Source organism: Polypterus senegalus, chromosome 14 (genome assembly GCF_016835505.1).
Source record: "Polypterus senegalus isolate Bchr_013 chromosome 14, ASM1683550v1, whole genome shotgun sequence".
Classification (NCBI taxonomy): Eukaryota; Metazoa; Chordata; class Cladistia; order Polypteriformes; family Polypteridae; genus Polypterus; species Polypterus senegalus.
This window is the reverse complement of record NC_053167.1, coordinates 140,635,444-140,658,929: the sequence shown is the minus strand read 5'-3', so window position 1 is coordinate 140,658,929 and position 23,486 is coordinate 140,635,444. Positions and strand designations below refer to the sequence as shown.

The following is a 23,486-nucleotide window of genomic DNA, read 5'->3' as shown; positions in this document are numbered from 1 at the left end:
TTTGTTATAATATTAAGGTTAATGTCACTGTCTCTGTAAAACACTTTTATGGATTCATTCACATGAGCTGGGCAAGTTTGGCACACATGGGCTAGTCTGCCTGCATTTAGAAAACCATTACTTTAGCAGTTTGAAGAATGAAGGGGACAACTGCGAGTGTAGGCATTGTACTATTCTTGTATTGTCGGAGGTGGGGTTGAGTCTTTCCATTTCCTTGTTTGGAGACCAGAGAGAGCCTGCACGTGGAGCAGACCAGTATAAAAAGGCTTGGACAACAGCCAAATCCTTTGAAGCTTATGGATGGATGATGTAATCCGTCCGGAAAATCCTTTCAGCGCAGTGACGAAAAATGGCAGGTTCTATAGATCAAGATCCTACTTTGATATTGTCTTGCTATGGCTTCCTTTCGTCTGTTATGCCGCGTAAATTGTCATTAAAGAAAGCTAAGTTATAATTCTCTTATGTGATTTTTGTACCACCGTATCACTATGGGAAGGATATCGCTTTTTACATTATATCTATATAGTTTCTGGTTACTTAAAACGCCGCAATTTAAAAGAACTTATTCCAACAAGGGAGCTTTTGCTTCTAAAGGAAACACCTACAAAACAACAGTAAATGTATGAACTATGAAGACAGTGTGTGGTACAAGTTTAATTTAAACGGTCGACAAAGCAGGCAAAACTGAGAACTTCAAAACAGAAGACAATTTTGTTGCATCCTTGAGCGAGGCCTTTAACCTGCAATTGCTCCGACCTGCATCCAGCCTTGCAAGCAGGTCCTCCAACCTGCAAGTAAAACTTGGGGGTTGGTGGCAGGACTGGTACTCCAGCCATCATAAAAAAACCCTCATGTTGGTTCCATTCCATCTGAACTACCGTTGTGCCCGTTGCACAGCTGCACTCTGGTCCTAATCTAGGATCCTGAGTTGGTTTGTCATGTGCTGGGTACGGCAATGCACTGTATCAGCGCATGCTCCTTAACTCCTCCTCCTCCTCCTTGAGCAAGGCCCTTAACCTGCAATAGCTCTGACCTGGGTATGACGTTAACCTGTATCTAGCCCTGCAAGCAGGTCCTCCAACTTGCAGGAAAAACTTGGGGGTTGGTGGCAGGATTGGCACTCCAGCTACCGTAAAAAAACCCTCACGCTGTTCAAACCCATCTGAACTAGTGTGGTGCTGAGGTGTCCTAATCTGGGATCCTGAGGTGGTCCGTCGTGTGGTGGGTGTGTATCTGCACATGCTCCTAACCTCCTCCAACAATATCATGGCATTAAAGTGAGAAGCTGCAAAGCCACAGAGCACTATATCTGTTTCAAAGTAAAAGATAAAGTTTGCTGTGACAACAGATATTGGGATATCGTGAAACTTTACTTGCAGCTCTCCACTACACCTGTACGTATTATGTTCTTGTCTGTAGAATACTTTTTTGCAACATAATGTGCACCCAGAACTTTGCTTTTTTTTGATTGTTCCAGAAGCTCAACTTTCAGAATCGGTTCGCCACTGTTGGTATAGTCAGTGTTGCCCAGGGTTCATAAGACTGAAGGAACATTGGAGACTCACATTTGCTTTGTCGGTATTGCAGTTATCCTCTGCAGGGAATCAGAATTTGTTTGTCTACTGATGGACATAAAAAAATTAAAACTTATTTCACAAGTTGGCAGGGCAAAATTGATGGTGGGGGAAACAAAACAAACTTTAGCAATCACTTCAAGCTAGTTTTTTGTCAAGTGTGAACCGCGAGTGACTTTAAAGGAATGCCATACAGTATTTAGTGCATGGGCAGCAGTGGGATACAACATATTGTGATACGGGTAGCAATGGATGGGGTTAGATTAATCAAGGTGGGCAAGGTAAACAGTTTTATAAAGCATACGGGTGGAGTGTTAAACCGAAGAGCAGTCGTATGCAGGCCACTTATTCGTTCTGCATAAGAACACCCTCTCCTCCTCAACACTAAACAGGATGCCATCCCTTCCATGCAAGCATCCTCTGCTGAGGCAGCCAAGATGCTTCTGCCTATCTACCATGACTGTCCTATTAATCCAGTGCCCATGGTGTACAGTAACTACCTCTGGGTCACAACATAAACTCATAGTTCAATCAACAGTGTAGTGACTGCCCAAGTCACACTTAGTGTGGTTTCACCCAGCCACAGCAATCTACCCAAATTACACCTCCAGCAAGATATGTACTATACTGGGCTCGTTTATCATCATCATCATCATCATCATCACCCTGACTCCGGTTTCTTCTGTCCCATGCACTACCTTGTCAGCCCGTAACCTATCACAATATTTATTGTTTGTTACTTTGAATGTTTAAGAATAAGGTTGTAGTACTCAAATCTGGACTTGGACTCGAGATGCTTTTTCAATTGTCTCGGACTTGGCTGTTGGTCTTGTGAAATATATAAGTCCAACTGACTTCTTTGAAGGTTACCCCCCAGCACCCCCACCAATCTGTACATGAGTCATGTTCATGCCAGATCTCCATTTGTACAAGTCACTCACTGTTACTTCATTTCTTGTGCACTTTCACTGCAGTTCAGAGACGTGCACAAAGGCGGGGCTCCCATGGCACAATCCCCTGATCCATTTCCTTCATTGTCCCAAAGTGTCCTTGTCTCCTGATAGCACCGGAGCACAAGGGCACACTGCCTTTTTCTTTTATAAAACAAAGGAAACTCAACAACAGGAAACATGCTTTGTTAAAGCTAACTAACATCATTTTGGATTAAAATCTTTAAATGCCTATCAGACAACCTTGGTGTCCTAATTCCTCCTAACAAATTAACAGCTGGTGGGCTCACAGAGGGGCTTAAAGTGGAGAAGGACAAACAAACTGTTATTGCCTTTACTTCACTATTGGCACACAGACTTATTTTGCTCAACTGGAAGAATCCTAACTCTCCTCTGTTAAGTCAGTGGGTAGCTGATGTTATACTTTATATATTATCTAAAATTGGAAAAAAATCAAATTCTCACTTGGAGGATCTGATCAAAACTCTTTCAAAACTTGTCAGGATCTGATCAATAACATTTTAGAATATGCATTTAAAATGAGGAAGCAGATTCTCTCCCCTCTTTTTTAATTCCATTTATTTTTATTCATTTACGTATGTACATATTTTTATTATTAGTGATGTTTTACTCTGCTGGCCTAGCTCTCTTTCTCATGGGTAGGGGTTGATTTGTTTCGAACCTTGTTAAACTTGACTTGATTGTAAGGAATACAATTTGATTTTAATAAAACCAATAAAATGTTAAAAAAAAAAAAACACCCTGGGTTCAAATGAATGTAGTATACCTTAGAAAAAATAAACTAAGGGGATTAGTTAATTCCTCTTATGTTATTTCTTAAATTGCAGGCTTTAAAGTGTGGCGAAAAAATGCATGGCGATATCTTCTAGCATATGGTACAGTGAAGAGGGTTTCTGCCTCAAGGATCCAACATTCTAAATTCTCTGCCTATGTGACCGGGTTTTCCTACAAATCCTCTGGTTTTCATCTAAAAGATATTCAAGCTTGGCTAAGTGGCAGTTCTACACTGGGCTCCTGTTCCATAATAGCAATGTATGTGTGTATGTGTGAGTCGTGTCATATGACAAATCCTGTTTTGTGCGTCTTACCAGCCCCAGCAAAGCAAAAATGGATTAATTCAGTTAAAAATTATATATATATATATATATATATATATATATATATATATATATATATATATATATATATATATATATATATATATATATATATAACATAATGTTCAAGTATAAATGAGATTGTACAAACAATCTCCTGAGTAGTAAACAACTTCCCTTCACTGAATGGACTACTGTTATCTCTTACTGTCCTTAAATATAATATTACATATGCAAACATAAATAATTGGAACTGTTCTACAGATTCAATGCCCTAATATTACAAGTGCACACTTACCAATCAGAATCAATATTCAGCATCTCCTCTGTTTTTTAATAACTCCACACATAATCCACTGCATCCACTGAACATGATCATCTCCAGACAGAGGAGCAGCTCCACTGACAGACTGAGGAGATCGTTCCTCCCCCACACTATGCGACTCTTCAGTTCCACCCGGGGGAGTAAATGCTAACATTATTTATTTTTTTTTACTATTTAATTTAATATTGTTACTTTGTATCAGTATACTGCTGCTGGATTATGTGAATTTCCCCTTGGGATTAATAAAGTATCTATCTATCTATCTATTATATAGTGCCTTTCATATCTATCTATCTATCTATCTATCTATCTATCTATCTATCTATCTATCTATCTATCTATCTATCTATCTATCTATCTATCTATCTATCTATCTATCTATCTGTTTTCCCAAGCTGGGTTCATCTGATAAAAACAGACTCTTATTCAGTCCATTCTTACTTTGAGAAGGTAGTGTGCAGTTTTCAATCAGCAGCTTGTCGAGTCCCGCCATTTCAGCTTCACAGGTGATATTCACTTCTTCCCCAGAGGTTGCCATCATTGTTGCTTCGCTCAAACACTCATTCATCTTCTCACACTCAGATTTATTAACACGTTCTCCATTTTTGTTTATTCTCACAAACGCCTTTTGGAAGAAGCAGCCATCGAGCTTGCACAGGACTTTTTGCTCTTTCCTTTTCTGTAACACTTTGAAGTTTGGCTCTGTGAATTGGAAAACAGAGGATTGTGGTCAGCGGTCACACCACTCATGACAGAAAAAAACCTCACTGCTGCTCAGAGATTACCTTACACAAGATTCCTGGTCTTTAGTGAATTTTGTTTTGTTGCCAACTAAAGCATTGATGACTAGTATTATAATATTTAATTTAAAATAATGCACCATTGTATCAGCCAGAGTAAAGTGCTTAGTAAGTTTTCGTAAAAATTATCCATTTGGTTTTAATTAAGCATTGCTGGTTGCAAGATCTTAATGAGGGTATGGGCTGACAAAATATCTTTATTTTAGACTTGATATCAACAAAACCTAACATTTCAGTATGACTGTGGATGCTTTTGAAAAGCACTGTATTTAGTCCACAGTTGATTTCAGCCTTGCATCTGGTGCTGCCTCTTTAGGGCTCCACCTCTCCAAGACCCTAAAATTGAATTTGGGAACATTCTGGACAAGAAAGGATGGATGATTGAGGATTCGCAGCTGAAGAAAAGTTTTTTTTTTTTGGATCTTTTATTGAATTTATTAAAAGCATATAACATTCCAAACAATTAAGTAAATTTAATAGCAAAATAAATTCAAATCTGCCCCCTCTTATTAGAAACAGATTATGTTTCAGTAGTGTAGTAGTAAAGAGAGAAAGGAGTGTTCCCCCCCCCAGTATAAGAGCTTATTCTAAAATGTTATTGATTAGGTTATATTAGGTTAGATTAGGTTGTAAAAAAGTTCTGCACAGATCTTCTAAGTGAGTATTTGATTTTCTCCAAATTCAAATAGTATTTAACATCAGTTACCCACTGACTTAGAATAGGAGCCTTAGGATTCTTCCAGTTGAGCAAGACAAGTCTACGTGCTAACAGTGAAGTAAAGGCAATAACAGTTTGTTTGTCCTTCTCCACTTTAAGCCCCTCTGTGAGCCCACCAGCTGTTAATTTGTTAGGAGGAATTGGGACACCAAGGTTGTCTGGTAGACATTTAAACATATTTGTCAAGCATGATGCTAATTTGGTGCAGGCCCAAAACATGTGGCCCAGTGAGACTGGGGTTTGATTGCAATGTGGGCAGGTTGGATCTTGCCATGGAAACACTTTGGACAATTTTAAACAGGACTGATGTGCTCAATAAAAGATTTTAAGTTGAATAATTGAACGTTTTGCACATATGGAGCTCGAGTGAATTCTGTGCCTGGCTGCCTTCCACTCCGTTTCTGAAATGTTGAGTGAGAGATGCTTTTCCCACTGTACTCTGGGATCTTTAAAAGGAGACTTTAAAATGTTTTCATATATTATAGAAATGCTGTCCGAGTCCCCAAGACTGATCAATATCTCTTCTGGAAGGGAAATAGGTGGGACACAGCTGTAGAAAATGAATGTGTTAAACTTTAAAATACCTAATGAAGAAAATGTGTGTCAATGACACCTTTCATTGGCTAACTACAAAGATTACAATATGCAAGCTTTCAAGTACATTTGCCTGAACAAGGGTCCCGAGTTGCCTCAAAAGCTTGCATATTGTGATCTTTTTAGTTAGCCAATAAAAGGGGTCATTTTGCTTCACTTCTCATTATATCCATAATGGCTAACACGGTACAACACTCTAGTACTGCAAAATGTGTATCAAAAACACAACTAAACATTCTTAAACCCATTTTGACTACTGCAGGGTCACTGGGGGTAGCAGCCCAGGACAAACTGTATTTATATTATATCTATACTAATAAAAGGCAAAGCCCTCACTGACTGAGTGACTGACTCATCACTAATTCTCCAACTTCCCGTGTAGGTAGAAGGCTGAAATTTGGCAGGCTCATTCCTTACAGCTTCCTTACAAAAGTTGGGCAGGTTTCATTTTGAAATTCTACGCGTAATGGTCATAACTGGAAGCTATTTTTCTGCATATACTGTAATGGAGTTGAGCTCGAAAGCCGTGGAGGGCGGAGTTTCGTGTGACATCATCACGCCTCCCACGTAATCACGTGAACTGACTGTCAACGCACTACGTAGAAAACCAGGAAGAGCTCCAAAACGCAGCTGAAGAAAACATGCATTATATAATTGAGAAGGCAGCGAAACAATAAGAAGCGAGCGACTGACATATACAACCCATGAGTGCTGCTACTTCGGAAACAAAGCACGATGTAAACCTGAAGTTTAAATTAAGTTCATAGACACGCTGCGCTGGTGTTTGTAATTTAGTGCCTGCCCATAGAATGCCGTCCATCAGCGGAAATCCAATAGAAACACTACCGCTAAATATTCACTGGTGAAGGACTGTGCTTATGCAGAGGAAGATGAGATGGTCAGGGTGGAGTTTGGCACAAATTCAGCGAAGATCACTTTGTAACTAAGTTAAAATTGCAGGTGAAAGGCTGTATTTATGCAAATTCCGAGAGACTGTGTTTGTGGGGGATTGACAGTTAAGGCGGGTGAGGGAGTCACGTCATCATCTCCCCTCCCATTTACCTCATTTGATGAAGGACTGTGCTTATGCAGAGAAAGAGGAGATGGTCAGGGTGGTGTTTGACACAAAATCAGCGAAACTGCGAGAGAAATTTTTAAGTGAACGGTAAAAAAGTAAGAGCGAGGGGAGGGTGACTTATTGACGCACGCAGGCAAAACCACAATAGCACGCGGGCTCGATGTACTGTAGTGCACGTCAACGCGATCTGAATTGCGCGATCACATTTGAAAAAATATATCTTTTCAAGTTCTATTTAGTCCATATGTGTCAAACTCAAGGCCCGCAGGCCACATCCAGCCTGGCGTGTAATTATATCCGGCCCGCGAGATCATTTTATATATTATTGTTATTAATGGCCCGGGATATGGCGCTGGTAACAAAATAAACTACAGATCCCATAATGCAGCGCTTCAGCTGCCTTGCCGAACACTTCTACCGCGTTAATCAAGTCTAGCTTATGATGCTGCAAGTTATTGTGAAGCTAGCTCACACGATGCTGAAGAGAAAAGTTGATTCTGAACATAGAGCCTTTAAAAACCGATGGGAGGCTGAGTATATGTTTACTGAACCCGTGTGTCTCATTTGTGCAGCTAATGTGGCTGTAATTACAGAATTTAATCTAAGACGGCACTATGAGACAAAACATCAAGATAACCTGAAAGACCTGAATGCAATGCACAAGATACAGAAAGGAGAAGAGTTAAAGAAGAATCTGATACTTCAGCAGACGTTTTTACCCGTACAAAATCACAAAGTGATTTCAAGTGAAGCTACTTTTATGGGAGACACAAATGCACCAGTGCAACTTGCCCCACTTTCCCTGTTGCCAAGTAATGTTGAACCAAGTCGGCACTACGGAGTTCCCAAATACGCACTTTGCTGAGTTCGCACGGCGCTTTGATGGCTTTGAAGAACAAAAAAAGAGTTTTGAGTTGTATCGCAACCCATTTGCCGTCGATGTGGAAACTGCACCTGTGCACATTCAGATGGAGGTGATTGAGCTGCAGTGTAATGGCACACTGAAGGCAAAGTACGATACTGCACGGCCCGCACAGTTTATTCCCTCCATTCCCGCAGAAATGCTCCAGCTCGGTCTACTTGCAGCTCGAACCTTGTGCATGTTTGGTAGCACATATCTGTGTGAGAAGCTCTTCTCAGTGATGAAGACTAACAAAACAGCACACAGGAGTCGCCTCACTGATGAGCACCTGCAGTCCATCCTGAGAATCTCCACAACACAGAACCTCACACCAAACATAAACGAACCTGTGGCCAAAAAAAGATGCCAGGCATCCAGCTCTGATAAAATGACATAAGAGCAAAGACAACTGAATGATTTGATTTGTTATTGCTGAAAAGAACACATTTTATTTATATTTCCAAGTTTTGTTATGCACCATGTTCATATTTGAATTTGTACAATTTTGACAGGATATAAACTGCTCAAAAAAATTAAAGGAACACTTTGAAAACACATCAGATCTCAATTGGAAAAAGAAATCCTCCTGGATATCTATACTGATATAGACTGGGTAATGTGTTAGGAACGAAAGGATGCCACATCGTTTGATGGAAATGAAAATGATCAACCTACAGAGCCCTGAATTCAAAGACGCCCCAAAAATCAGAGTGAAAAAATGATGTGGCAGGCTAGTCCATTTTGCCAAAATTGAATTGCAGCAACTCCAAATTGTACGCAGCACTTTGTATGGCCCCTGTGTTCTTGTATACATGCCTGACAACATCGGTGCATGCTTCTAATGGGATGACAGATGGTGGTGTGGGGGATCTCCTCCCAGATCTGGACCAGGGCATCACTGAGCTCGTGGACAGTCTGAGGTGCAACCTGGTGGCATTGGATGGACCAAAACATAATGTCCCAGAGGTGTTCTATTGGATTTAGGTCAGGAAAGTGTGGTGGCCAGTCAATGGTATCAATTCCTTCATCCTCCAGGAACTGCCTGCATACACTCACCACATGAGGCCAGGAATTGTCATGCACCAGGAGCCACTGTACCAGCATAGGGTCTGACAATGGGTCCAAGGATTTCATCCTGATACCTAATGGCAGCCAAGGTGCCTTTGTCAAGCCTGTAGCGGTCTGTGTGACCCTCCATGGATATGCCTCCCCAGACAATCATTAACCCACCACCAAATTGCTCATGCTGAATGATGTTACAGGCAGCATAATGTTCTCCATGGCTTCTCCAGACCCTTTCACTTCTGTCACGAGCTCAGGGTGAACCTGCTCTCATCTGTAAAAAGCACAGGGCACCAGTGGTGCATCTGCCATTTCTGGTATTCTATGGCGAATGCCAATCGAGCTACATGCTGCTGGGCAGTGAGCTCAGGGCCCATTAGAGGACATAGGGCCCTTGGGTCACCCTCATGAAGTCTTTCTGGTTGTTTGGTCAGAGACATTCACACCAGTGGCCTGCTGGAGGTCATTTTGTAGGGCTCTGGCAGTGCTCATCCTGTTCCTCCTTGCCCAAAGGAGCAGATACTTCTCCTGCTGATGGGTTATGGACCTTCTATGGCCCTCTCCAGCTCTCCTAGAGTAACTGCTTGTCTCCTAGAGCCCTTGAGACTGTGCAGGGAGACACAGCAAACCTTCTGGCAATGACACGTAATGATGTGCCATCCTGGAGAAGTTGGACTACCTGTGCAACCTCTGTAGGGTCCAGGTATCGCCTCATGGTACCAGTAGTGACACTGACTGTAGCCAAATGCAAAACTAGTGAAGAAACAGTCAGAAAAGATGAGGAGGGAAAAATGTCAGTGGCCTCCACCTGTTCAACCATTCCTGTTTTGGGGGTCATCTCATTGTTGCCCCTCTAGTGCATCTGTTGTTAATTTCATTAACACCACAGCAGCTGAAACTGATTACCAACCCCCTCCGCTACTTAACTGACCAGATTAATATCCCAGAAGTTTCATTGACTTGATGCTATACTCTGATTAAAAAGTGTTCCTTTAATTCTTTTGAGCAGTATATTTTTATGGAGAGCAAAATCTTTTGGGATATTTAAAATTTAAGTTTATTTTTTATATAAAATTACATAAGAGTAAAGAAATTTGAATGTTTGTTCTTTTAACGTTTACTTTATTTCTAACTTGTATAATTTAGACAGGATATATTTTTATGGAGAGCAAAATATTATAAGTTATTTAAGGTTTGAGTTGATTTATTCTGGAATAGTATTCCTGTCTGTTTTTATTCATATTTATGTTCAAAAAAGTTAAGTTTTAAAAGTTTAGTTTCAGTGTGTTCAATAAATGTTTATCCTGTTCGGCCCGCGACCTAAAGTGTATGTATATATGTATATATATATATATATATGTATATATATATATATATATATATATATATATATATATATATATATATATATATATATATATATATATATATATATATATATATATATATATATATATATATATATATATATATATATATATATATATATATATATATATATATATATATATGTGTGTGTGTGTGTGTATATGTAGATATGTATATATATGTACTAGCAGAATACCCAGGCCAGAAATGGAGAAGTAGTAGTGTAAAAAGAAGTTATGAAAAGAAAAGGAAAAATTTTTAAAATAACGTAACATGATTGTTAATGTAATTGTTTTGTCATTGATATGAGTGTTGCTGGCATATATATATATATATATATATATATATATATATATATATATATATATATATATATATATATATATATATATATATATATATATATATATATATATATATATATATATATATATACACACACACATACATACATACATGTGTACATATATACACACACACATATACTATGGGGCGCGAAACAGGCAAATACATTGATTTTCTGAATATATAAAGTCTGCGTCAGAATATATAAAGTCAAAACTTTAATATATAAAGTCACTGTCAGAATATATAAAGTCAAAACTTAAATACATAAAGTCAGCGTCGGTATATATAAAGTCAAAACTTTTTTCTGAATATATAAATTCAAAACTTGAAGTCAGCGTCAGAATACTGTATATAAAGTCAGCGCTGGAATATATCAAGTGAAACCCTGAATATATAAAGTCAGCGTCGAAGTATATAAACTCATTCCTGAATATATAAAGTCAAAGTCAAAATATATTGATTGAAACGACTCTGAACTGAAGTAAGTTAACAAAAACGTATTCAGAAAAATAAATTAAAAAAACACTGTTTGGTTAATGTTTTGAAAATGATGCATGTGCCCTGCCCAGGACTGGTTCCTGCCTTGCGCCCAGTGTTGGCTGGGATTGGCTCCAGCAGATCCCAGTAACCCTGTGGTCGGATTCAACGGGTTGGGAAATGGGTGGATATTCCAGCACTGACTTTGTATATTCTGACGATGACTTTATATATTGAAGTTTTGTCTTTATATATTCCAGCACTTACTTTATATTGTGAGCTGGAGGGCTTCACTATTACTTGTGGGGACGAAACTTCACTTTGGTAACTGATCATGCTCCACTTCAATGGTTATACCGACAGAAAGATACAAACTCTCGCCTCATGAGATGGTTTCTGGGCTTACAACCTTACCGTTTCACAGTAAAACATTGACCAGGTTCTGAACACGTCAACGCGGACGTATTATCAAGACTAAATGAACCTGGTACAGAGAGTTGCTTGATTCACGGGAATGTGAATAAAGCTGAGGGGGAGGGTGTGAGCTGGAGGACTGATCGCACCCCAAGAAGATACAGACGCCTCTGGGAAAACCACAACCCCTGAAACACAGACTACCGTCACATTGCTCTTTACTTTCTCACTTGCGCTATTACGCGTAATGCAAACCTTGCGCGATACTCCGCTAACTTAAAAGCCTTGTGCAGCGCCTGTCAGTTGAAAATTGATTGTTTGCTTGCTTTTATCTCTCTCTCTCTCTCTGCTCTTAGCGGAACTATCATCTCTGACTTGTCATGGAGCACGTTTAAGCTCATGTGTTTGCAGTGTTTGAATAAAAATCCTTCTTGATTCTACGACCTTCTGTGTCTCTGTGCAAATCTGTGACCCAAGTGTGACAATATATTCCGACGCTGACTTTATATATTCAAGATTTGACTTTATATATTCCAGCGCTGACTTTATATTTTCCGACGCTGACATTATATATTTAAGTTTTGACATTATATATTCCAGCGCTTACATTATATATTGCGAAATATTCCAACACCGTCTTTATATACTCAGGTTTTGGAAAGCGCTGATCAATGTAATCGGTGTACCAGGAAATCATGCATTGACACAAGTTCCCCTTTGCTTGGAATTGAAACTGTGATTAAATGCATTGTTTTTTTAATGCGTTATGGAGCACATGCATTGAAGCTTCTCAGCTGTGCGATTGTCAATGTAACCTTTTGTAAGTAGTGCCTGGAGGATTCAGTGTGGAGAAACTCTAGAGACAGCGTGTGTATTAACTTGTGGATTTTTCTGTGAGTATTTGGTAGCAGCGTCACAAAGTCACTTCTGTAAGACTGCGTTGGCTGCGGAGCTCAGCTCAGAGCGAAATGAGGTGAATGAGAGGGGAGAAGATGACGTGACTTCCCCACCCGCCTTAACTGTCAATCCCCCACAAACACAGTCTCTCGGAATTTGCATAAATACAGCCGTTCAAGTGCAATTTTAACTTAGTTACAAAGTGATCAAAACTCTCGTTTATATCCTGCGTCCTCTCATTAAACTTGTATCCCGCATTACCCGTGGGCATGTCAAACGCCAGCATTGTTTCGCTGCCTTCTCAATTATATAATGCATGTTTTCTTCAGCGCGTTTTGGAGCTCTTTCTGGTTTTCTACGTAGTGCGTTGACAGTCAGTTCACGTGATTATGTAGGAGGCGTGATGATGTCACACAAAACTCCGCCCCCCACGGCTTTCGAGCTCAACTCCATTACAGCATATGCAGAAAAATAGCTTCCAGTTATGACCATTACCTGTAGAATTTCGAAATGAAATCTACCCAACTTTTGTAAGTAAGCTGTAAGGAATGAGCCTGCCAAATTTCAGCCTTCTACCTACACGGGAAGTTGGAGAATTAGTGATGAGTCAGTGAGTGAGTTGAGTGAGTGAGTGAGGGCTATATATATATATATATATATATATATATATATATATATATATATATATATATATATATATATATATATATATATATATATATATATATATATATATATATATATGTGTGTGTGTGTGTGTATATATATATGTGTATATGTATATATGTATGGATATGTATATATATATGTTTATATGTGTGTGTGTATATATATATATATATATATGACAGCAACACTCATCACTCATAACAGTGACAAAACAATTACATTGACAATCATGTTACGTTATTTTCAAAATGTTTCCTTTTCTTTTTCATTAGTTCTTTAACACACTACTTCTCCACTGCGAAGCGCAGGTATTTTGCTAGTTATATACGTATATTAGAGACATTCAAAAACCTTTTGCACTTTTATATTTTCATTGGAAACGGTGAAGGTGGGAGGAGAAGTAATTGGGCATTAAAGAGTTGGTTGAAGCTGGGAAAATTGCATTGCAAATGAAGGTGAGTGTGTAGAAAAGTGATGTCATTTGTTTTTGAAATTCTTAATAAACAGAGTTTAAAAAACAGTGCGGAAACATTTTGAATGTCCCTTGTGTGTGTGTATACATATATAGAGATATATACACACACAGTGGAACCTCGGGTCACGAACGTCTCGGACCATGTACAAATTGGGTTATGACCAAAACGTTCGCCAGACTTTTGCATCTGTTCATGACCACACACTCGGGTGACGAACAAGACAGTTTCACTTCCGGTTTGTACGCGCCGATGATTTCCACATGTGTTCAGTCTCTCCCTGTGCATTCCCTGTACAGAGAGCGCGAGCGAGTGTATATATATTTACATACAGCTTATACGGTCTGGAACGGATTAATTGTATTTACATACAATCCTATGGGGGAAATTACTTCGAGGTTCCACTGTATATATATTGTGAGGGGCAGCCAACATTTCAGTCCGGACAGGATGTCCCTCAACTGGGAAAAACAGCCTCTAAAGGACACTACATCCCCCGGAATGCTAGATGGCAGCTCCCCTGGATAGAAATGGCTCCTCGGATTCCTACAGGGCAGCATGGGACATGGCGTCCATCTCTTCAGCCCTGATGGGTACCGTGGGTGCCGCCAGGGGGAGCTCACCAAGAACCCAGGGACTTTTATGATTACGCCATACTGGAAGTAATTCGGGGTCATGAGGACGGAAGTCCACAGTACTTCCGGGGCACTGGAGGAAGGAAGATGTGGAGTTGACCCGGAGAAGAAATGCTTCCGGGTCATGGACTATAAAAGAACTTTGGGAACTCCCAGACGATGAGCTGGAGTTGGGAGTAAGTGCGACAGAGATTCTGGGAGGAGTGGAGGATTGATTGATTATTGTATTAAAGTAATGTTTGAGTAGTGTGGATTAGTGGTGCTTGGTGCACATTATTATTATAATAAATAATAATTATTGGACATTTACCGTCCAGGATTTTTAAATTACCTGTAGCTCACAAACCGTTTGACATATTCACCTGAAATTTAGTACACATACACTACGTGACCTCTACTGTACGCTTTCAGGGTGATGATTGACCTCCAAAGTTATTCCCTTTTTTATTTTTTTTTTATTTTATATATTGTAGAATCAATTCTCATCAACGGCCAGCAGGGCGGCCATGTGGCGCATGTGTACGGGCGCCGTTCTCATCCCTACCACCTTTGCCGTCACTTCCCCTACCTCTTCATATCTTAAATCACTCTTGAGGCAGATTGAAGACTTAAGTGCCAGCTTAAGTGAAAAATTAAGGAAAACATACTAAGTAATTACAACACAAAACTAACTTTAATCAGTTTTAGCACAAAAAGATGCCGATGGAAGAAGAGAAGAAGTGGATCGCTAGGGTGGAGAAAGGAAGAGCTGCTCAGGAAGCACCAAGCGCATCAACCTCTGAGCAAACGAATGTTAAATATACAGTGAAAGAGAATGAAAACTGGGAATATACTACATATACTGTATATGTACAGTGCAGTGTTCATTTAACTTAGCAGGTATACAATTACACTTTTGTGGCTACACGTTAGAAATTAATTTCTGATATATAAATGAGACATAATGAAAAAATGAGCCATGTTTTTATCTGAAAAGTGCATGACTTACCACAGATATGGAGTCTGGCCTCCTCCTGTCCCTCCTTCAGAGACCTGTGCTTTACCAGGCAGTACATTTCTGTGCCAGCATCTTCACTTATCGGTGTGTAATTATAGTGACTGAGTGCACTGAAGGTGCCGTCTTGATTGTTTTGCAGCTGCAGAGGCTCCTGAGAAGGAAGAGACGTCAAGTTTTTCCACCATTCTATGGAGATATCACTCGGGTAGAAACCCTCGACTTGGCAGGTCAGTACATTCAGCTGATTCGTCAGAGCCAGTGGGGTGTTCAAGAGGACTTTAGGAGTAGCTGTGGAGGGAATAAAAGTAAGATTAAGAATATCAAAGTGAATTTAAAGTGCTTCAGAACCCGAGGACCCCCTGTATATCTATAAATGATTTAGATAGGAATATAAGTAACAAGCTGGTCAAGTTTGCAGATGCTGTCAAGATTGGCAGATAATTTGGAATCCGTTATATCATCACAGAAGGACTTGGACAGCAGACAGGCTTGGGCAGATTTGTGGAAGATTAAATTTAATGTCAGTAAATGTAAAGAATTACAGATAGGAAGTAAAAATATGAGGTTTGAATACACAATGGGCGGTTGGAAAATCGAGAGTACACCTTATTAAACAGCGGCTACGGCAAGCCAATGTCAAATACGGCCTCCTGTATCCGGCAAAACTGAAAGTGGAATGGCAGGGTCATTTCTATGTTTTCGCTAGCAAGGATGAGGCAGAAAATGAATTAAGAAAGCTGATCCCGGGACTATTCTGATACATAATTGTGAGTCATGGCGGTAAATGATAAAGCTAGGATTAATAATCTACTGTCTGATCTATCTGTTTTTAAAATACGGGATTTTTTATCAGCATATATTCTCATATTCTTATATTATTATTACTTACTTATTACTTATTACTTAGTATTACTAGGGCGCTAAATGTTTATGTGTTATTGTGCTTAATTACGTTTTCCTCCTCTTTTTTCTTTTCTAATTATTTCATGTGTACCCTAAATGAGACTTTTCAGTATCATACCCTTGGTTTGCTGTTATTGCTATTACTGCCTTAAGACTTGTTATGCTTGTCTTAGACACATCTTTAACACCATCACCTGGGTTTATTATCTGGGGATATCATCTTAATGCACTAAAATTGATGAAGATTATATATATATACTAGCAAAATACCCGCGCTTCGCAGCGGAGAAGTAGTGTATTAAAGAAGCAATGAAAAAGAAAAGGAAACATTTTGAAAATAACGTAACATGATTGTCAATGTAATTGTTTTGTCACTGTTGTGAGTGATGAGTGTTGTTGTCATATATATATATATATATATATATATATATATTTACACACACACACATAAACATATATATACATATCTATACATATACACATATATACATACATATATATCTACATATATACACATACATATACATACACACATACATACATACACACACATATATACACACAAATACATATATATATATATATACATACACACATATATAAACATATATATACATATACATACATATCTACATATATACACACACAGCTATTTCATTATCAGTGCAATACGCTGCTTGTTAAAATGGATAACTCCCGCTCTTACGTGCAAGTCTCGTGGATATTATGAACTATCGTATTTGTTCAAGTTCTATTTAAATTTTAAATAGAAGGAATTTCTATTTAGTCGACAGAAATATCTTTGGTAGGAATGGTAAAAACAGACAGGAATATTATTCCTGAATAAATCAACTCAAACCTTAAACAACTTATAATATTTTGCTCTCCATAAAATATATCCTGTCTAAATTATACAAGTTAGAAATAAAGTAAACATTAAAAGAACAAACATTCAAATTTCTTTACTCTTATGTAATTTTATATAAAAAATAAACTTAGATTTTAAATATCCCAAAAGATTTTGCTCTCCATAAAAATATATCCTGTCAAAATTATACAAATTCAAATATGAACATGCTGCATAACAAAACCTGGAAATATAAATAAAATGTGTTCCTTTCAGCAATAACAAATCAAATCATTCAGTTGTCTTTGCTCAGATGTCATTTTAGAGCTGGACGCCTGGCATCTTTTTTTGGCCACAGGTTCGTTTCTGTTTGGTATGAGGTTCTGTGTTGTGGAGATTCTCAGGATGGATTGCAGGTGCTCATCAGTGAGGCGACTCCTGTGTGCTGTTTTGTTAGTCTTTATCACTGAGAAGAGCTTCTCACACAGATATGTGCTACCAAACATGCACAAGGTTCGAGCGCATGTAGACAGACTTTTTTTGTTCTTCAAAGTCACCAAAGCGCCGTGCAAACTCAGTGCGCTCAGTTTATCAGCAAAGTGCGTAGTTGGGAACACCGTAGTGATGACTTGGTTCAACATTACTTGGCAACAAGGAAAGTGGGGCAAGGTGAACTGGTGCATTTGTGTCTCCCATAAAAGCAGCTTCAATTGAAATCACTTTGTGATTGTGCACGGTAAAGCGTCCGTGAAGTGTCAGATTCTTATTTAATTCTTCTGCTTTCTGTATCTTCTGCATTGCATTCAGGTCTTTCAGGTTACCCTGATGTTTTGTTTTATAGTGCCGTCTTAGATTAAATTCTGTAATTATAGCCACATTAGCTCCACAAATGAGACACACGGGTTCAGTAAACATATACTCAGCCTCCCATCGGTTTTTAAAGGCTCTATTTTCAGAATCAACTTTTCTCTTCAGCATCGTGTGAGCTAGCTTCGCAATAAATTGCAGCATCATAAGGTAGACTTGATTAACGCGGTAAGTGTTAGGCAAGGCAGCTGAAGCGCTGCATTATGGGATCTGTAGTTTATTGTGTTACCAGCGCTTCATATACCGGGCATTAATAACAATAATACAGTATATAAAATGATCTCGGGCGGATATAATTACACGCCGGGCGGATGTGGCCCGCAGCCCTTGAGTTTGACACATATGGACTAAATAGAACTTGAAAAGATATATTTTTCAAATGTGATCGCGCAATTCAGATAGAGTTGGCGCACTACAGCCTGCATGCCTCAATGAGTCATCCTCCCTCGCCCTTACTTTTTTACCGTTCATCTAATGAATACACTGAGTATGGCTTTACCAAAACAATCATTGATGGCGAATAAAGTATCCATTATTCAGTATGTAGATCGGGTTATATATATATATACATATATATATATACCAGCGTATCAAGCAGAGAGTAGTGTGTTAAAAAGCTAGAAAAGAAAAGGGAACATTTTAAAAATAGCGTAACATGACTGTCAATATACAGTATTTGTTTTGTGAGTGTTACTGAGTGTTGCGGTCATCAAGGATTTGATTATCATTATTTCTTTCAATCAGGTTCGTATTTGTAGGATGTGTTGTGTTCAAGTTACATTCTGTGTTTGTCAATCGTTGTAAAGATGACAGGTTTCATTCATCGATTCGTTTCTTACTGCATCAATAAACAGCTCGTCTTCTTCTTTATCTGAGACCTGACACACTGCATGCACGGGTTTTTTACACTGTCTTCCTTTAGCGGGACATTGACTTTTTCCACGTGTGCTTTGTTTCCGCAGTAGTTGGATTTATGAATATGCTTGTATGTATGAGGCGCTTCATATTTTTGCTGCCTTCTCAATTGTGTAATTGGTTTTGTTCAGCTCTTTGGAACTGTTGCCTTTTATCTGTGCACTGCGTCAGTTCACGTGAGCCACTCGGTGTACTTGCATCGAAGGTTCCCAGCTGTGCTGGTGCCATCTCCTGCTATGTCCATGGCTGTATTTAATGTTACCTTAGTCCTGGCACTTAAAACTTTCTCTCGCAGTTTAAGCTGAGTTTGTGTCAAACACCACCCTGACCATCTCATCTTCCTCTCCATAAGCACAGTCCTTCACCCGTGAATATTTACCCGTGGCAGTTTGCTATTGGATTGCGCTGACGGACGGCCTTATATGGGCAGGCACTAAATTACAAACGCCAGCGCAGCCTGTCTATGAACTTAATTTAAAGTGTAGGTTTACATCGTGCTTTGTTTCGAGTAGCAGAACTCATGAATATGGTTGTATATGTCACTTTCGCTTCGCTTCTTATTGTTTAGCTGCCTTCTCAATTATATAATGCATGTTTTCTTGGCGCTTTTTGAGGTCTTCCTGGTTTTCTATGTACTGCGTGATTCGTGGGAGGCGTGATGATGTCACACGAAACTCCCCACGGCGTTGAAGCTCATCTCCATTACAGTAAATGGGAAAAACTGCTTCCACTTATGACCATTACGCGTAGAATTTCGATATAAAACCTGCCCAACTTTTGTAAGGATGCTGTAAGGAATCAACCTGCCAAATTTCAGCCTTCCACCCACGGGAAGTTGGAGAATTAGTGATGAGTCAGTGAGTGAGTCAGTGAGTGAGTGAGGGCTTTGCCTTTTATTAGTATAGATATATATTAAGTGCAAAATTCTTTTTTTTTTTTTTCTTTTTCCTCTTTTAAAGACTATATTGGTAACAGATATCTCTATCTTTTAACCTTAAAGCGCCACTGCATGGGGGCTTGATGTGCTTTGGGCGTGCTCTGTCTCTGGGTATGTCAGAGGACTGGGACTGCATGAAGTGGGTTTTAGCCTCACCTGGGGAGGCAAAAAGGGAGGGTGGGGGGTTAAGGGGGGAAGAGAAAGAGAGCAGGCTTGATCTATACCTAATCTATCATCTCAATCTTTATAATTATAACTATCAACGTAATAATAAGCTGCATGGCAACAACTCTTGGGGGAATAGGAAATTAAGACCTAAACTATTTCACTTCCAGTTAAGACTATAATATGACACCAAAAACTCAGAATCAGTGTCTCCATGATGGGACAGTTAACTTCGTAAGCTGGAATGTTAAAGGCCTGAATCACGAATTAAAGAGAAAGAAAGTACTTTCTCACCTAACAGGTCTAAATGCTAAAATAGTATTTTTACAGGAAACCCACTTACTAAGTAAGGATCAGTTCCGGCTGCAAAAGACTGGACTGGCCAAATGTTCCATTCTAGTTTTACAAAGAAAACTAGAGGGGTGGGAATTCTCATACATAGAACAGTACCATTTGTAGCATCAGATGTAGTATTGGATCCTGAAGGGAGATATGTGATGGTCATGGGAGACTTATCTAACTGTAAAATGATTTTGATAAATGTTTATGCACCTAATGTTGATGATAAGGAATTTATACAAAATTTATTTGCATCCATTCCCAATCTGAACACTCATAAACTTATAATGGCTGGGGACTTTAATTGTGTTCTAAATCCACTTTTAGATAAGACTTCCTCCACAGGGGAGCGGCAACTAACACCAAAGATAATTACAAAGTTTATAACTGATCACAACTTATCAGATCCCTGGAGGTTTTTAAACCCAAATTCAAGAACATATTCTTTCTACTCACCAGTACATCATTGCTACTCAAGGATTGATTACTTCTTTATAGATAATAACTTCTTGCCTAAGATTAAATCTTGTAAATACGATGCTATTGTTATTTCAGACCATGCTCCGATGATCTTGGAGCTGAAATTACTAAGCCCCATACACTCACCCGCAGATGGCGTCTCAATCCGCTTCTATTAGCTGACGAGAATTGTACTGAATTTATATCCAAACAAATTGAATTCTTTCTAGAGACAAATACATCCCCTGAGATCTCTGCAGGAATACTCTGGGAAACTCTTAAGGCCTTCTTAAGAGGACAGATTATCTCATATCTTTCCCACAGAAATAAATCCGAAGCGAAGAAAGTAGCAGAGATAAAAGCGAAATTACTAAAATAGATGAAGAACATGCCAGACTACCAAGCGAGACTCTACATAAGAGGAGGCAGGCTCTACATTCAGAATTAAACCTCTTGACAACTAAAGAAACCGAACAACTAATTTACAAATCCAGACATCATTATTATGAACATGGAGAAAGCTAATAAGCTTTTAGCGCAACAAATTCACAAGCAAGATATGCAACGCAATCTCGGTAATTACTAACACGAATGGAGATAAAATCATCGAACACAAAAATATAATGTACACTTTTAGAGACTACTATAAATCCCTATATACTACTGAGTTTAAAGAAGACAATATACAATCTAATGCATTTCTGGATAAATTACAGATACCACAAATTGACGCTATTAGTGTGGAGGAGCTCGATAAACCTCTGTCATTATCAGAATTACTGGATGCTATAAAGTCACTCCAAGGTGGAAAAGCAGCAGGCCCTGATGGCTACCCTGCAGAGTTTTACAAGAAATTCTCCGCTCAGCTAGCTCCCTCCTATTAGCAACATTTACAGAAGCCAGAGATAACCAATCTCTTCCACAAACCTTTCGCCAAGCACTAATCACTGTCTTTCCAAAACAAAATAAGGACTTATTACAATGTGCATCATACAGACCAATTTCACTTCTGAATAACGACGTTAAAATACTCTCTAAAATCATAGCTAGAAGGATGGAGAAAGTGCTCCCCTCAGTAATATCACAAGACCAAACTGGATTTATTAGGGGCCGACACTTATCTTCAAATCTTGACGCCTGTTTAATGTAATATACTCACCAACTAAATCAAACACCCCAGAAATATTATTATCATTGGATGCAGAAAAAGCATTCGACATGATTGAATGGAAATACCTTTTTACTATTTTGGAGAAGTTTGGGTTTGGCCCGAACATTTGTGCATGGATTAAATTACTGTATACTAACCCAGAAGCTTCAGTTTGCATCAATAACATTTGCTCAGACTACTTTAAACTAGAGCGTGGCACAAGACAAGGATGCCCTTTGTCACCACTGCTGTTTGCAATTGCCATTGAACCACTGGCAATACATTGTCGAAATACTGATCAGATAAAGGGGATTAGCAGAGAAGGACTGGAACAGAAAATCTCATTATATGCAGATGACATGGTACTGTATATATCGGACCCAGAAAATTCTGTGCCTGCAGTCTTAGCAGCACTCACAGAATTTCAAAAGCTCTCTGGTCTCAGAATTAATCTGAATAAAAGTGTACTCTTTCCGTGAATTCGCAAGCATATAATATTAGATTAGACACCCTTCCTTTTATCATTGCAGAACAGTTTAAATACCTCGGGGTAAACATCACAAGTAAACATAAAGCTCTTTATCAACAAAATTTCGTGTCTGCATGGAAAAAATTAAACAAGACTTGCATAGATGGTCAACCCTTCATCTCACACTAGCTGGAAGAATTAACACTGTTAAGATGAATATTCTTCCTAAGCTCCTTTTTATTTCAAAACATACCAATATACATTAATAAATCGTTCTTTAAGCAATTAGATTCAACAATAACCTCATTTATTTGGAATTCTAAACATCCACGCATCAAAAGAGCGACCCTACAAAGACAAAAGGCAGAAGGCGGCATGGCTCTACCTAACTTCCAGTTTTATTACTGGGCAAATATACAGTCGATAAGAACCTGGACACAAATAGAAGAACATACACAGGCATGGACCGCAATAGAAGTAAAATCCTGCAGTACTTCTTTGTATTCCTTGCTTTGTGCTCCAATAAACACACGTTATCGGCAATACACTAATAACCCAATTGTGCTCCACTCACTTAGAATCTGGAACCAATGTAGAAAGCATTTTAAGACGGAGAAGCTTCTTTCTGTGGCACCCTGCAAAAGAACCACCTCTTTCAACCCTCACAAACATATGCAGTTTTAATATCTGGAAAAATTTGGAATTAACTTGCTTAGAGATCTTTATATAGACAACGTCTTTGCATCCTATGAACAATTACATTCCAAATTTAACATTCCAGCTACAAATTTCTTTCACTATCTTCAAATCAGGAACTTTGTTAAACAGAACCTTCCAGATTTTCCTCATCTTGCACCCTCATCCACGCTGGAAAAATTATTGCTCAATTTCAAGGAGTTAGACTCCATCTCTACAATATATAAAATCCTTTTACAATCCCTTCCTTTCAAAGATCCAAGAGGACACTGGGAAAATGACCTCTCAATTAATATATCAGAAAAGGAGTGGAAAGTAGCAATGCAGAGAATTCACTCAAG

General features: G+C 38.8%; 1 protein-coding gene across 1 annotated transcript in view; it reads right to left on the bottom strand.

Annotated features, from left to right (window-relative positions):
- The window catches only part of LOC120514461 (natural cytotoxicity triggering receptor 3 ligand 1-like), a 240,417-nt gene that overhangs the window by 174,965 nt on the left and 41,966 nt on the right, over window positions 1-23,486 (bottom strand). Inside the window, exon 3 of the mRNA XM_039734851.1 lies at window positions 15,390-15,686. Coding sequence (XP_039590785.1) covers window positions 15,390-15,686 — 297 coding nt within the window. The remainder of the gene's footprint in view (window positions 1-15,389; window positions 15,687-23,486) is intronic.